General features: G+C 39.9%; 2 protein-coding genes across 8 annotated transcripts in view; one reads left to right on the top strand and one right to left on the bottom strand.

Moving 5' to 3' along the window:
• Window positions 1-2960: 2960 nt before the first annotated feature.
• Window positions 2961-15814, bottom strand: LOC123967689 (C-C chemokine receptor type 2-like). Of its 2 annotated transcripts, none has more exons than XM_046043875.1 (5): window positions 15748-15814; window positions 8970-9035; window positions 7252-7443; window positions 5086-5247; window positions 2961-4974 (listed from the first exon to the last, which is right to left on the bottom strand). In XM_046043875.1, the coding sequence occupies exons 3-5, from the start codon at window positions 7256-7258 to the stop codon at window positions 4076-4078; spliced, it is 1068 nt and encodes a 355-aa protein (XP_045899831.1). In that variant the 5' UTR covers window positions 7259-7443; window positions 8970-9035; window positions 15748-15814; the 3' UTR covers window positions 2961-4075. The 2 variants fall into 2 exon arrangements, with proteins under 2 accessions (XP_045899831.1, XP_045899832.1); XM_046043876.1 differs by having other exon boundaries at window positions 7252-7394; window positions 15748-15804.
• The window catches only part of cobl (cordon-bleu WH2 repeat protein), a 69039-nt gene continuing 56951 nt past the window's right edge, over window positions 4878-16965 (top strand). For 5 of the 6 annotated variants that reach the window (XM_046043860.1, XM_046043866.1, XM_046043862.1 and 2 more), the window contains exons 1-2: window positions 8814-8909; window positions 9160-9289. In XM_046043860.1, the coding sequence (XP_045899816.1) occupies window positions 9261-9289 (29 nt within the window). In that variant the 5' untranslated portion in view covers window positions 8814-8909; window positions 9160-9260. Of the gene's footprint in view, window positions 4901-8813; window positions 8910-9159; window positions 9290-16965 lie in introns of those variants that run through there. The other variant, XM_046043861.1, reaches the window with a different exon arrangement.

Here is a 16965-nt window from a genome sequence, read left to right on the forward strand (position 1 = left end):
CAAGACTACCGGAAAGGGGAGAAGTTGTGTGTGTGAGAAGTAACATGCAATAATGGGATGAGGTTGCATACAGAGGGAGAGAAAGTAGAGGAGAGAGGAGCTCAGTGCATCATAGGAAATCCCCCGGCAGTCTAGGCCTATAGCAGCATAACTAAGGGATGGTTCAGGACTAACTTGTGCCAGCCCTAACTATAAGCTTTATCAAAGAGGACAGTCTTAAGCCTACTCTTAAATGTGGTGTCTGCCTCCTGAACCCAAACTGGAACCTGGTTCAGAATTACTAGTGTGATTCTGCTTGGGTGATTTTCAGTGAACACTATTTTGCCAAAGTATTGAGCCATACACTGTCTTGGGATGATTGAATTCATCATTGTATTGTGATTTGTGAGTGAGATGGCAGTAACTTGGTTTATTGAACTGGACAGGCATCCTTGCTGCCTGCTCAGCTGGACTAGTCATCCAATTTTTTCACCAATATGTGTGTGGTTTGACATGCCAGCTTGGCTGGAAGTTCAAATAGCCTAAGTAAGGTGGACCTTAGCATCGTGTGTGCGTGTTTGTGGATTCAGTTTGGTGGGGCGAAGGCTCTATAAGGTGCCTGTAGTTTGCTGGGTGTCAATAGCTTTGTTATCAGGGTGTGGGTGTTAGGGAGCAGCAGAGGGTCCCGGGGGATACTAATCCGGCCTTGGATACGAGTACCCCATATGATATCATTTATCAAGTTGTGACGGACTTGGTGAATTTAGCATGAGGATACACATGTCACAACATCCGGTTTTCAAAATAAGGTGTTAACACAACATATGAGATTAAATTCACAAGAAGTCGGCTATAAAGCATGTTACATATTTATAAAAAAAACAACACTAAAATGTTAGGGAAATTACTTTATTCTTTAATTTTGCTTTGCTGGAAAAACATTAAATAAATAATTCCTCACAATGACAATTTGAGTGCAGGATAACTAACTACATGCAGATTTAAAATTATGCATTTTACTGTATATACTTCGAGATTGCAGTCTTGCAGTTGTACATTGAAATACCTTCCTTTCTGATAGAAAGTCTTTTTGAGGTATGTAAAAACACATTTCTCTATAATTTCTGCCAATGACAGAGGAGGACATATAAAGGAAAAAAATTAAACATTTGACTGCCTAATTCAGCTATAAGAGGATGGAAGGATTGTTCCCATGGCCATAACCAGCTACGAGGTCATGGAGGTCTGGTCCATAATTATATGTAGGCCATAGCCTTTTAATAAACAAATTCTAATAAAAACCGTTGAGAACACAATCAATTTTATCAATTATTTAATGTTTTAGGACCATGCGGACGCAGTTACCCCATCTGTGTCCAGACTTGATGGACCCCCTGTCACTGATCAGTCACATAGTGTGAACGCCATAACGACTTCAAGATTCCCGTCACAAGAAGGCGAAGTTGTGTAGTCTGAACAGCACAGCGATCGGCCGACGCTGAAAGTCGTGAAGTGTTAGTCTGTCTTGTCTGTTCTGTGTTGAGTTCCAGTTAAATTCTTGTCTTGTGTTTTACAACTTGTTAATGTTTCAATCTGCTTGTTTCCTGTTGTGTTTAGTTTTGCTTTATGATGTTTATATTCTGCATTTAGATTTGCTTCTGTCTGTTCCACCCAGTAATCCCTCTGCCTGCCTGTCTGCCTGTTTCCCCTGTGATCACTCTGCCTGCCTGTGTATCTGTGTGCTTGATTGTTCTGATTGCCTGTCACCTGTGTTGTTCCCGCCCTGCCGGTTAGTCCCTCTATAAATGTTTGCTTGTTCTGTTAAGCCTATGTCTGGTCATCATAGCTTGTCATGCCCTGCCTGTTCCCTGTTTGTTATGTGGATTTTGGATCATACCCTTTCTGGATTTTCTGTTAGATCACCTTGTTTGTTTGGACTGTGATTGTTTTAGATTTCTTTGGACTCAGCCACTCAACTTGTAAGTGTGCTCGCTTTTTGTTTGCCTTAAAATAAATCTTCAAACTGTACCTACCTACATTTGGGTCCACCAACCTTTTCAACCACACTAATTGTGATAGGAGAGGATTTTCCATCACTGTTCATTTTAGCTGAATGGTCGAAGTGGCAGTGTCATCGCCCTCTGAACAGCAGGCGTTCAAATCCAGTTCAGGACAAGCCTCCAGCAAGGATCTCTAGACTAATGCAATACAATTGAGCTCACTAAAATCTCCCCTGCTTGCTCCTAAATGCTTTTTTATTAGCAATAAGCAAGTCATTAATGAACTCAAAGTTACAATGATGAGCTCAACTTTCATTTATCATATTGTAATCTCAGTTCAATATCCATTTGTCAAACCTAAGTCTCAAAACCTTAATCTCTCCTTATCTCATCTTTGCTCCTAAGAGGGTTTTAAGAGCAACAATTCAGATTGAAGTGATCTCAAATATATACAATTGAGAGCTCTTTCTCAAGAGTTAAAGTGAAGACAATTTCTGAGCAAAGGATTTTCCCTCTGGGAAGAGGCAATCTGATAAACATTCATGTGTAGATGTGAGGAAATCCAGAGATAGTACTGGACTTTCCCACCCTTTAAGTTGAACTTTTCAAATATAATCATCATTTAGTGAGTCATGTCTGAAAGGCCTCTGAATCAAACCTTTTGAAGCCCACCGGTTGTTATTTCAGACCTAAAAGTAGTTCTCCAAATCTGAATGAAATCCACAGCAATTATTAAAATTTTTGTCCCCTTGAATATGCTGTAATGTCAGAGGTACAAGCATAATTTTCAACAACCATCACTAGTTTAGATATGGATTTGATGCTCATGTGTCAATGAATATCGCAAACTATGAGGTCTGTGTCGAAGTATCTTTGGGCAAGACACTGAACCCCAAATAAAGTCCCAATGTGATGTTCTGAAAAGTGCTTTGAGTGTGGGAAAGGCTAGAAAGGCACTATACAAGTACAGACCATTTACCATTGTTTGGTACTCTGTGACACTTTAATAATCTCATTGGTAAACCACAACAAATCATAACAAAAAAAAGAGTAATCAGCATCAAGTGTGTGTGTGTGTGTGTGTGTGTGTGTGTGTGTGTAAAAATAATCTGAGAAAGAAGAATGTTTTCACAATGAAAACAGAAATATGCAATAAAATGTACATATGATGATGGTAATGATGCTTTGGATAAGATACATGCCTTTAGTGTGGGAGATTGGGATTCCCACCACCAGTGTGTCCCTGGGGAAGACCCACAAACCCTCCATTGCTCCTGAGGAGTGCGAGCTCTGACACATAGCAATTGTAAATCGCTTTGGATAAAAGATAAATGAATGTAATATATTCAAATGTGAGGACAAAACAATGTTGAGAAAATATCTGAACACTGACGGGTATGTATCATGAGCCAAAATGTGTTCCAGGTGCCATGATGAATCACGACATCTAAATGTTTAAAATGTGCCACATAACCCTGTGTTGGTTACAGCTTTTGTAGTTTTGATTCATCGCCAGACTTTTGAATGGACAAACCTTTTCCACAATCGAAGTGATAAAAACAATTAAATTTTATAAAATAGCATTTTGTCTCTTTAAAAAAAAGGTAGCTATACCATATACAGTAGTATGAATGTTATTTTCACCACCTTGCAGGCTCATCAACCAATGTGTGAAAAAGGAAAAAAATGGCGGACATGTTTTAAACACATTAGGCACAGACAAACAAACTCTGTGGTTACGAGCTGTTTCAAACAAGTCATGCTTTCAGTCAAGATGTGCGACTATTTTCTCCAATGTCAGCAGAAAAGGAGGGGCATTAAATTATTTACAAAATACCTGACATCATACAGAAGATGATGATGCTTATCAGGTCACACTTGAATTGTGGTCAGAACAAAATACTGTATTCCAGCAGAAATTCAAGGAACAAATGAAATCAAAAAGGTCTAAAGATAATGACATGTACAGGTACAGGACATTGCTGATGAATAACACTTGAACAATGGCTGGCAGTAACAACAAGGCTACCAGGATAAAAACATGCCAGGCTCTGCAGGTGATGTCCATAAAAACACATTACTCTGACTTCCACCTCCTACTTGATGAAAGTGGAGGTGACCTCCGAGGACCTGGACATGACTGAGCTCTTCCTGAATGAGCTGTCTGACAAATCTTTGAAGTGACTCCCGGGCACCCATTTGCTCAGCAGGTGCACAGCTCGTTTCATAAACTTTTGCCCCACAAAGGCGTATATGATGGGGTTCAGGCAGCAGTGAGTGTAGGCAAAGGTCTCAGTCACTGTTACTGACACCATTAACTGCCCTTCCTTTTTGCAATCAAGCAACAATTTACCTTTAGATTTCAGAAACCTCAAGAAAAGGCAAATGTTATATGGGGCCCAGAACAAGAAAAAGACAACCACTATGGTCAAGATCAGCTTGACAACGCGGTGCTTCTTTGCAGTCCTCATGTTCACCAGGGTGGGGATGATCCTGGAGTAGCAAACTACCATCACCAACAAGGGAATCACGAGACCCAGCATGTTTGTTGCGAAGAGGTTGTAAGTCTCCCAGCCATCGTTTTCCGGGAGGTAGGCACAACGCACCACGCCGGACTCGTTTGTTATCTTTGTGAAGATGAAAGCCGGTAGGGAAACACTCAAACTGAGCATCCAGACCAACACGGTCAGAGCGATGCCTTTCCTCAAGGTGCGATATCGTGCCACGGTGTGCGCGTGCATGATGACGACATAGCGATCCAGCGTCATGACAACCATGAAGAAGATGCTGCTGAAGAACCCGATGTTGTGCAAACCGGCGATGAAGCTGCACATGAAGCCTCCGAAAGTCCATTCGCTGACCACGGAGTAGTGAGAGTAGAAAGGCAGCGTGAGGACGAAGAAGAGGTCGGAGAGTGCCAGGTTGAAAAGGCAGATGTCTGTCAAGTTGGTTTGGTTTCTGTGCTTCACTAGGACACACACCACTAGGCCGTTACCTGGAGAGAAGGGGGCGAACGTTACATCTTAGAGATTACTGTGCATGTATTTCGGCTTTGTGACGTAGGCTATGGTCTCTAACTCACTCACGCACATACACACACACGTACCTATGAAGCCGAGGATGAAAACCAAACTATAGAGAGTGGGCAGAAACACCCTGCCAAAATTTCCCACATGGTCGTAGTTGCAAGGACTGAAGTCTCCAATACCCATGTCATCATAATAAGATAAATAATTATAGGAGATGGCGGTGGTATTTGCATCATAATCTGCAGACAGAAAAAGATTTTTAAATTTCAACATTCACAGCATCTTACCTTATTTTCATTGTAATTCATAAACAATAAAATACATTAAAACGGTCAGGTTACCTGTAAACAAATGCTGCTAGTGGAGGTGAATAGAATTTAACGTTATATCATCTCAAGCGTTTTCATAGGAGCTACTTTTTCTACTACTATGGCCCCTGTTCATGGAAAGACAGTGTTTTTAAATGTCATTCATTTTTCTGTGCTGTTAGCGCCAAAAAGAAATGTAATGTTTATTTAATTTCATTTATACCGTTTAAGGTTAAAAAGACGGTGCACATTAAAAAAACATTTCTGTAAATGTGCCAGCTTGGCTAATGTTTGACTATATGCAATTTAACCACACTGTATTAGTGTAAAGGCAGAAACACAACAATAAATTAAAACAAAAAATTAAATTTAGCCGCAAATGGCAATGATCGGGATCCTAGCTAGTCGTGAAAAATGAAACATTTGAAATTTTCAGAGGCGAAGAACAGAGGCAGATGATTTAAGAGATTAAACTGGTGACTTGGTCACCTGAGGATTTGAGTCCTGGATCTTTAGATCTCCAGAGTAGGTGACTTACTGACTGATCTACTGGTGAGAGGGTGTTTCCGACGCTCTTACAAGTAGTATGACATGCGCCACACCTGGATAGTTTTGTCAGTGAAAATGCTGGTGAGATTCTTACAAAAATCACACATCATTCTGCTGGTTTTGATCCAACACTGAGCAAAAAAGAAAATGTTGTGCATATGCTACTAAAGTTACTGTAAAAGTTACAGCAAGATAATGATTATCACTGCAGACTCACCGTTTGACCGATTTGAAAACCCTTTGATACACTTGATATTGGCCATCTATACACAGACATCGTCTGTGTTGATTTTGGTAGCGTTTGAACAAAAACTTGTGGAGATATAGAAGATAGAAGTTAATTATGTTCATACCCAGTAATAATGAATTACCAGGTATAAAGTTTAAGTATAAAGTGTAGTGCCCCTTAGTTCTGCTCAGCAGATTTGGACTGTGCATCTGAACAGACGCCTCAAGTTTGGTTACAATAGCCTAAGACAATTTTGATTTAAAATTTATGGGGGGAAAAAACAGATTGACGTATCAAAATTATTTTGATAACTTTTGATCAGCGACGTCCGTAGAGGATCCTGCCAAAGTTTCAAGTTGATTGGCAAAAACGAGTTCGCAAAAATAGGTTTTAGAGAAAAGTGGTAAAAAGACAAATAATGAGAACAAACACAATAGGCCTCCAGCAGCTTTGCTGCAAAACAAAACATAAAATAAAATGTAGGTTACTTAATCCATCTGCAAACAAAACCCAAACTATCTGCCAGGGGTTGTTACCATCATCATTTGAGTTTTGGCCGTGGAACACCCCTTAAAATCAATTGATAATGGAGGTTATTACGCCACCTGCTGGTCTTCACAGGTAATGTTAGGCTAATTTATTCCCTGGCTGGGAAACTTTTGTCATGCCTACACATTAACGGCTAGACAAAATAATGCGAACACTTTAAGAAAATGGACTTTTAACACCATTGCAAACATTGGTGTCAAAGTGGTTTATATGTGGTTACACTCTTACATGCCTATTCAGACAACTTGCTGTGATACTGTCTATTATATCCATGCCAATTTCAGCACATGCACTGAGAGCTTCTATTTTATTTAGTCTGTTTGGCTGATATCAGTATTTTATGCGTTCTAGATGGGTTTCACACAGATTTCTAAGTGTTTGAAGTGGCAATTACTTCCGAAGTGAATTCGTTTGAACTGTTTTATTTTGTCTACCTTAGCAGATACCTGTAAAGATCCAAATAGAAACCCAAAGAAAGGAAGTAGCCTATATTGCATTCCAGCATTTAGATTTAAATTGAAAACGGACGGGCCTATAAGTCTCAAGGATCACAACATATCACGCACAAATATTTCTTCAACAGATCATCATTATTAAAATGTATTCACCTGACATGGTGATATCTCAGTGATGCCTTCTCCTATCGGGTGTAGTTGGCAGGTCAGGGCTCCTTATTTCTTCGTCCGGATATTTATGGATGTGGTGTCCTCAAATGTATAGCGAGGAACTAACGCTTAAACTCAGCAGTCCCCTATTAATACAGTACAGAACGAGATGTGCAGATGATGTTTCCTGTTCGTCTGTAAGTGTGAGGAGATCTTTATCAGGGGCCTGACACTCACATACGCTTAAAATGCTATAAAAAGACAAAATAACACAATGACATGCAGAAGACTGTAGGCTACAGAAGACTAATGATTTTATCTTAAAGCCTCAAACTTGCCTATATAGGCTATTTGCTGAAAGAAACTCAGTCTATTTGATCACGTCATTCAAAATACCAACAATGCTGTGCGACGTTCACGCTTTTTCATTTGAATGATCAGGATCATAAGCTTCTAGGCCTATGTAGAGAGAGATCCCTATTTTATGCATAGACTATAGAATAAGCCTATTACTTTAAGGTGTGAATTTGGTGTCTGTGTGATGATATTTTAGTATTGATGCTGCGTGACGGTGTCATGTTTCAGGCTGCACTGATTTTGCTAATTGATAGCTGTTATAGAGGCATTCTTCTTCGTCTTCTTCCTTTTGTTATTATTATTAATAAGAATATTATTATATAATTGTTATTATTACACTATGTGTTATTATAGTAGCCTATAGTAATGCTGCCCAACTCTGCTCACTATCTGATATCTAACCCCGTCGAGAGCACTAAAATCGTAGCGTGGTCTATGAGAGACCTCTTGTGGTGGTGAATCGTACTTTAACTGTGAATGGAGGCGTTGCCTGAGCATAGTGCCTGAGCAAGACAGCACAAAGCATGCCGGGAGAAAATATTTGAATTCTCAATATAGAATTTTAATGAGAAATTAGCCTATGCATAGAAGATTTGTTCAAATAACGACTTAGACGTGTATGTTATAGGCCTATGTTAAATTATGTGTAACAGCAGCAGCAAAACCACCACCACCAACAACAATAATAATAACACAATGTCTCTTAAATTTAATGTAGGCCATATCACTTTATGTTCAGCTGTGAGGCCTAATTCTATTGAGTGTTTGTTTGTGGTGTGCTTGTATATTCGTGCCATCGCTCTCCAGCTGGCGCCCGCCGCCCATTGAATTCCCAATGAGGATGATTGACGTGAGACCTGCTGACGTAGGCTGGCTGGAGAGAGCTGCGTCAAGTTAGACAGACGTAGCTGCAAAAGACAGGACACCACATAGCAGTGCCTTCCAAATAACAAGTCGGAATTTCTTAGGAGGCATTATAGAGGCAGCCTAACGACATTAAAGTATGAAAACGAATTGGACCAACAAGAAGACTGAACGTAAAACTCCTCGTCTGCACCTGTAACCCCATCAGTGTAGTTTTATATCCCATAATATGTCCGAAATAATAGGCTTAGATAAGTTAAGTTAAGATAAGTTATGAGCTGTTATTTTGAAAGGTTATACCGGATGTTGTATTTATTAATTCAGCTGACGTGACCATGCCCGAGGGAAAATCAGCCGGGGGGGATACGAAGATTATATCAAGTGGATTTGACAAGTCACTCAGTCCATGAGAATGGCTCAGTGAGGCCGTTGTGACTAAAGTAAGTTGGAGTTTTTGAACGTGTCGATTTATGCGTGTGTCGTAGTTTGCCTTCACGTACACTTTGCGGTCTTTGCGCTTCAGGTCACACTGGACTGTCATCGCTGCGCACTGTCACTTGTTGAACCTGTAATAGAAAATAATAAAGTTGATATTTTCTTGTCAAACACACAGGCCGTTTTATTGGTATGAGATATGTTAGAAACCCTAACGGAAGCAAATTAATTAATTGTTGATATGCTAACTCGCAGGTGATAGCATAATGGATTTCCACCGAGTTTAAGAGCAACAGCGGATTTTGGGAGCCCAGTACAGCTATCGACTGAAGTTGGATACCACCGTAATCACTGCAATGACGGAGTCCTCAAAACCGCCTTTAGGGTAAGTCTTTCTAGGACAAATAACGTTACAGGCTTAAAAACTTTTGTATTCTTCCTCTGACGGGTTGTGTTTCTTAAAACGAGCTTCTGGATAATTAGATATAGGCTAAATTTATTCCAGAAAAAACAACACCACCCGAATTGACTTGGATACTAAAAAAAAAAACATGCGCAAATTGAGCTTTCCATTTGATGTTGCATTATGTCTGGTATAATCTTACTATAGTGTGCAGTTCATCGTGTCAGTTCAGAAACAATATTTTATATGGCTCGATAATTGTGGTTCTGGGTCATTGTTAGGGTTTTGCCATTAATAGGTGTTTTTACCTGATAGCAGTGATTTCATTGTTTATTCAAGCAACTGCGGAATTATTTAGTCTACAGTTAGTTACAGCTCCATGACAGCCTATTCAATGTGGTTAAGAGCGTCCACAGCAACACAAGCAATTGTAGCCTATGGTCAGTATTGACAACAGAGAGAGTGTTCCAGCAGCCACATCAGCTTGCTCTCCATTTGCCTACAGTCTCTTTGCCACTCAGACAATAATTATGAATAGCTCTGAAGCAAAACAGCAACAGTCTAGTGGGTGGCTAGAGGAGAAAAACTGGCATGCTCTTCTTTTGCTGGTGGAACAGCAACCTGCTGTAGGTGCTGTCCACAATGTGCTTTTTTTTTGTCTGGGTAATGTCTTTGGTCCTTTCAGCTTCACCTGAATCGATGTGCTGCTGCCACCTGAACATAGTGACACTTGTCATAGTTTGAAATGTCACAGGAGTGAAGGCACAAGTGCAAATATTTAAAATAAATGATCACTGAAATCCATTTAACCGGTTCAGGTTCAGGGTCCATGGCATCATGTTTACTGGCTCACAGTCACTCTGCCATGTCTTTTCACTAGCACACTTAAATACAAGGGAGCCATCGTTAATGTTATTAGTACCACCTGGGCTGTTCAGACTATAATAAGTGAAAATGTCTGCTGGAAAACCAAAGGACCATATGGTACAGTAGTCGTGTTTTCTTCCATTAATCCAACTTCTTTATTGCATAGGGTTTAAATGTCACCTGATAACATCAACAAATAACCTTGTTTCATCCCTGACTTCAAATTTGAGTTGTGAGCTGTTGAGAGCGATGTCCATACAGTACTACTCATTCATTGCAGTTTTGATGTCAGAGGTAAACGGCTCGTGACCTTTCAGCTGCCATTGTGATACAGAGATGTAGATGTTCTACGTTTTTACAGTCAACGTCTGATTTGTACTTAAGTATGAGTAAAGTTTGTGTTCTTGTTTCTCATCATTTACATTGATAGCAGGGTATGAGATAAAAGATCACACTATGGCCTTCAGTTGCCTCAATTTAGATACTTTTTCAATTACAATGGACACACTTCAGGTTATTTTTCAAACAGGTTTGACTGGTTTATCTGGCATTTTGAACAGTACATTTAAGTTAGAGTTTTGGTGTCTTTGTGAGTAGCTCACTGACCAGGTATGATCCTGCATCAGCATAATTATGCACTGCTCGGGTGCTCATTTTGGTAATAACTGTGTATTATAGAGCCAAATGTTGCTGACTACATAAAATCTTAAGTCAACCCTTAATTATTGTATAAAAATCTATCATGCATTAGCTCTTCAGCTACTCCATGTGTACTATAAGTGTGTGGCAAATGCTTAACAGCAGTGTAGCGCAGCTATACAGTAAAACATGTCTGTTCCTCTGTGGCAACATGAGTAGGGTGTGATACTGCTAGAAAGAGTGTTGATGAGGTGAATTAAGGTTTGGTCTACTTCCCCTCTGATCTTTCAAGTAAAGGTCCCTTCAACCAGATACTCTTAAATACAGTGATTTCAGACACTCTAGAGCTTTTTGGCTAAATTACAAAGTGGACTGGTCACAAAGTCAGCTGGCAGTGGAACCAAAATGCCTTTTTATCCGCTCAGTGTGTGACATTTCTGTCCATATAAATTACTATGACAACTCCCTTTGTGTTGGGATCTTTCTTTCGTCATCACACTGGGAGGATAGCTACTTTACTATTGCCCAGTCCTAATGAAGCACAGCTCATAAAACTATGATCATGCTCTCTCTCTCTCGCACGCACGCATGCACGCACGCACAGCTGAGTTACTAAGCAAACAAATAAGGACGGAAGAGACTGTGTTTGTTCTTTTGCAGCTATTGCCGCCCTGATAAAACAGTATTGTGACTGATGTGTGTTTAATTTGAGCCCACTATACATTAGACCTGCTGCCTTTAGCAATTATAGTATCCCCTCTGCTGGACAGCCTGAGATTTGTGGATGAATGCAAGGTTCATATGTGAATCCAGAAGGTTTTATTAGGTTTTTAAGTTTATGTGTTTTACTGCAGCTTCAGCTGTAAACCCACCAACAGTAGGCCTGCACTGCATCTGGAGAAGCCCCTCTGCTGCCAGACTCCACCATCCTTTTCTGTTCGGTTTCTTTACACTTTGATGACATCAACAGTATATTATTTTGAGTCTCTGGTATTTGTTGTGTGTGTGCTCTATTGAAGGAAGTGAAATTTGTTTGTACCTTGCCATTGCAATCTCAGCTGTGAGTGTAGTGAGGGAAAGGTAGCCTGAATGATGCCTCATTGTAGGGGTGGCACTTTCCAAGTTTTATTTCAGTTTAAACTTTTAATTCATGGGTTCATGTAAAAGTCCCTTCAACAGTATTACTGTATTTGTGCTAAGTATAATGTTCGGAAGAAATGTGGCTTTTGAAAAATGGATCCAGCATTTACTTCGGTGACTGTGGGGTGGAAGAATCTGTCATAATGCGTCCATGTTCACTTCTCTCATTGGAGTGAATAGGCCACTTGGAGAGCAGAAGAATAGCTGGTAGAGGAGAAACGGGAGAGTTAAATGGATGGTGTTGTGGAAATTATATTCCTAGTGAGGGGTTAAGCAAAGAATTGAGTTACAACCAACCGTTGTCTTTGAAGAATTTATTTAACAAAAGAGAATAAACAGAGAAGTACTTAAACACACATACAGCTGGTTCAGAGACCTGCCGCCTAGGGTGGCTTCGGGCGTCTGGCCCCGAGCAAAGGGATGCATCATCATTTACACAGTCTAGGTTTCTATGTTTTGGGGAACAAAGATCCTCTCTCGGCCTTGAATGAACAATCCAGGAGAGGAGAGGAGCAACAAGAGGGGAAAACACCAAAACAATCTCACAGCTCTGACCTAAACCCTAGTGGACGGACTAACATAAGGAGTATAGGAGAGGAAAGGTTAAGGATAAAAAACACAATACATATGTATCTATAAGACATAACGATAATAGTAGTAATAATAATAATAATACTATTAAAAGATCATACATAAAAGATCAAGAGGACACAATTTTCTGCCATAGCAGATGGCATCTGCCTTTGTACACTAACATGGATCGACCGCAAGTTGTGGGCTTGGCGATACGCTGCTGTTTACAAATCATCAGACTCATTTCAAGTAAGCGAAGGCGTCTTCTGCTGATAATTGCAATACATCGGCACCTTGCAATTATTGTGTGTACAGATAATGTTGGGAATAAAGAAATCACACAAGCCGAACAGTATAGCAGTCCAAGTAAATATTAACTGCAATTTTTAAGTAAAATATCAAGCTATCAATGAGATTTACTTACGAAACTATCTGCTAATCAAGAAACAGGAGTTTTATGTACATTACAGCCACCTAACCATGGCTGTATACAGTATATAATGTATACAGTAACTGCAATGCATTGTTGGTGATATACACCTATGGGGTGACCATCGTTGTTGACTCGTTCGCTCAGCCATCAGAGAGTCGATCTCACCAAGTTTGTCGGAATAATGTAACAACACTGGTGAAAAGCAGCCCAGAAGAGAAACTAGCATGACTGTAAATGATGAAAAACGCAGTGAATACTTACTGAGCTGAAATAAATCTAGTGCACATAAATTAGGTAAATGACAATAAATAAAATATATAGTTTAATTCATTCAGAGGGCGGGGCCGAGCAGGTCCTGTTAAAGCAATGGTAGGGGAAACACTAAGCTCCCGGAAAACAGTTAATTTTTTAAAGAAAATATTTGTGGCTACAACTTGCATCCGATTCAATTTTTGATCCTTTTGTGTGAGTTGGAGCATCATGTATAGTAATTGCATTTAGACTAGAGTAGTTACAGTCCTCCCTCTTTAAGTCTGCACTGCAGCATACACAACAGTCTTAATTAGCAGACTGGTGTTTTCCATGGCTGGGCCTGGTGTTTGTGTATCTGCCCATATGTTTGCTTGTGTGTTGTGTGAGCTTAATCCCAGAAGTCTCTGATTTATGTGGTTTTGTTACATGCTCTTAATTTTAGTATCCATTCCCACAGAAGAAAATAAGGAAGCAACAGACTAACATAAAAAACAGAGGAAGAGTTCAGAGGGAACTGCTCAAATAAATCCTGAATTCATAGCATTCCTCACTCGTGTTTTTCTAATCTTCAAAGTGTTTTACTAAGCTACTACAGGTTTAATAGACCTTTTCTGTTTTTCTGCCTTTCATTTCTGGATACAATCATGTCTGAAATCAGAACCTTGGTGGTTCAGTCCCCATTGATGAACAACCACGCACACCCTTGAGGAGACAAATCCATTTGTTCCCATTTATTGCCACACAGGCTTGGTGCATTTATTATGTCTAGATGTTTCCTCAAAGTACAGATAATGAAAAATAATAAGAAAAAGCCTTACCCCTCCTGATTTGTGCTGCCATCTGCCTCACTGTTGGTAGGTCACACATTTTATTTTAAATGCATCTGTTGTTTGTGGTGGCCTCATGTCTGTGTTGACTCAGTTTTAAAACACACCCACAGGAAGAACGAGTTGGCAGATTTTACACATAACAGTCCGTTTATACTCAGCACACAGATAATTATTGGTCACCAACTGTTGTGTGCGTGTGTGTGTGTGTGTGTGTGTGTGTGTGTGTGTGTGTTTGTGTGTGCGTGTGTCTTTCGTGAGCATTGTTTATGGAGGGAGCTCCACAACAGTTGCTAGTTGCAGCGTTGTGTTCATTAATTTGAAGCTGTGCCCACTGGACTAAAATGTCAGTCTCGTGTCCCGTTGCATAGTATTTGGATGCCATGTGTGTCTGTCAGTCCATACAGTTTCTTAAAATACTCTTTGAGATAGACTAGGTATTGTAAGGTAATGTTATCCCTTAGTGCTGTGTCTTTTCCTGCTGGGGTCTCAAATGATGGGAAATGTTGAGACAGATGCAGACACAAGCTCCCCACCCTACACATCATTCACAAAATCTTCTCTATTTAGAAGTTTCAGGTTCATGTGGTCAGCCACTAGTTCAGCGCTGCTGACTAAGGGACTTCTCTCTTTTCCCCACTCTTTTACTTGAAGGCTATACAGTAGTTACTTTTACCAAATAGAGAAAATGTTTAGTGTGTGTGGTCACATCTGGATATTTAGGGTTGTTTTTATGATAGTTTAAATTTAACTCATATGAAAATGGAGACGGGGGCGAGAGAGTATTTGAGGCTATGCGTTGTTGGCAGTGGTACAGTATGTATCTGGTAATATCCACATCCATTTCACAGGCTGTCCTGTTTTAAATAGAGAGGGTGTGGATACAGTGCTTCCACAAACTTGTTCTGCAAGGATAGAAACTTGACCAAGCTTGACACACTGACTGAGCACATATGATCGAACGCATACAGCAAACAGTAATATTTATGTATGGGTTTAATAACGAGTCTGTATGATAGAAATGTATATAGTAGTGCAAGACTGATAAAGCTTATGGTTGTTAAACTTTGTTACATGTATGATTTAGTTGTTGGAACACACTGAACACACAAGATAAAGTAGTTAACTTCTTAATTAAGTGCTGCAAGTGGTACCTTTATTCGCATTTTATGAGAACAATCGTTAATTAATCTGTTTGTCACTAACATTTACAGCAGCGTCTATTGTGGTTGAAGTTCCAAGTACAAGTTTGTTGTAAGGGCTGGCACAGAAGGATGTAATTAATGTGTTCTTGCTCTGTGCACAGATCAAAGCAGTATAGACTCTCTGAATATTTTCACTCCAAAGCCTTGCTATGATACATTGAAAACATTTGAGACATCTAGACTAGTTGTATTTATAGACTGTTGTGCTCCTTGGCCCCCACTACAGTATCCAACCTATTTTCTGCTATTTGCAACCCTCTGTTCCTGGTGAAAGAAAGCATTGGCAGACACGTTTAACAACAAAGTATGCTTCAGTGCTATCAGTCTCCACTCCAGTATTGTACAGTTTATCTATCTGTCCTCTTAGAATGCAGCTGTTATGGGGCTGCTCAGATTTATTTCTGGATGCCTGCAGTCACATGTTAGTCACTGTGGTATGTGGGTTTGTCAGAGAGGAAGACAGACGGACTGCACATGTGTGTGTGCAGATTGGATGGACTCCACCAACACCAAGTGATGTGCCTCAGCAGTGGTATTGCCTGATAGGCAAAGAGGGTGGAGTGCACTTTCTTTTGCACAAGTTGTGGTGGTTTTGAAGTTTTTAACACTGGTGCTATCTTTTATCTTGAATATGGAGAAAAAAAGTGTTACCACTTGTGACACCATGTGACACCACGTAAGTCATTTTGCAACAGGTGTCCTTTTCAAAAAGTGTTATTAAACCATAGAGCACATTTTGTATGTACAAATGTATGTTTGCATTGCTGTCTGTAGATATTTTAGATATACTTTTACTGTAGCCTTTCTTTCAAATCACAGGTGCCAGTAAGCTGTATTACAGTACCTGTAATATAATTGTTTTTCTCGTCAGCAGGAGCCCTCTCTAACTGAACAAACAACTTTTGGAATAGAGAATAGACTAATTATCATTTCCTGCTGTTCTGCTTCTATGTTCTAGGTCTTCTTCCATTCTTCTCTCATGTTAGACTCCGTAGAGCTACCCTTTTCTATTTCCCTTTCTTGTTGCTCTCCAGCCATATGGGGCTTTGTGCCACCTGAGATTCTCTCATCCCTCCCTTTCCAAACTTCAGCACCTTCCTTTCATTTTTCCCTCCATTCTTCCTCTGCTGTGAGCCTGTTTGCCACAGTGCAACGCTCATATCTTGGTGCACATTTACATAGTAAATGCTGAAGTGACTCAATATTTTATACAATTAGGAAACACCGGGACACTGGGATCTCGTTTTGACATTCAGGTTCTAGAGTCGATTTGAAATGTTAGAGGATCAAGACCATTAGTTAAGTAGATCAGCTGTTAAATATGGACTGCAAAAGGAGTTAGCTCATTTCTTGAGTGCCGAGCTGCCTAAGCGTAATGAATGTTAAGAACACCTGGTTTTTCCGTGACTGCCCAGGAATACACAGGTGAAAACTATGGCCCTTTATAGATGTCTCTCAAAAAATCAACCTCAGTCACGAAAGGATGGCTGAAGATCGCTGAGATAAAATAGGCTAAATGGTTTGAAACTGAGATGTTAAGCAAACAATGGAAATACTCGTTGGCAAAGGTCTACAGAAATATCAATCATATTTGGTCAAGTGAGGTCACCTGAGGGAGGATAGACATGTATTTTTCCAGCTGGATGACAGAAGATAAGTTGGCTTCCTGCTCCTATTTTTGGAGAATTATTGTTGTCTTGGAACATGTCTAAACTATTATAG

The sequence above is a fragment of the Micropterus dolomieu genome, linkage group LG03 (genome assembly GCF_021292245.1).
Source record: "Micropterus dolomieu isolate WLL.071019.BEF.003 ecotype Adirondacks linkage group LG03, ASM2129224v1, whole genome shotgun sequence".
NCBI lineage: Eukaryota > Metazoa > Chordata > Actinopteri > Centrarchiformes > Centrarchidae > Micropterus > Micropterus dolomieu.

Excerpts from the sequence above, each read along its gene's own strand:
- LOC123967689 (XM_046043875.1), bottom strand. Across the intron at positions 4,975-5,085 it reads TTTCATCCTCGGCTTCATAG|GTAACGGCCTAGTGGTGTGT; the intron begins GTACGTGTGTGT and ends CCTTCTCTCCAG.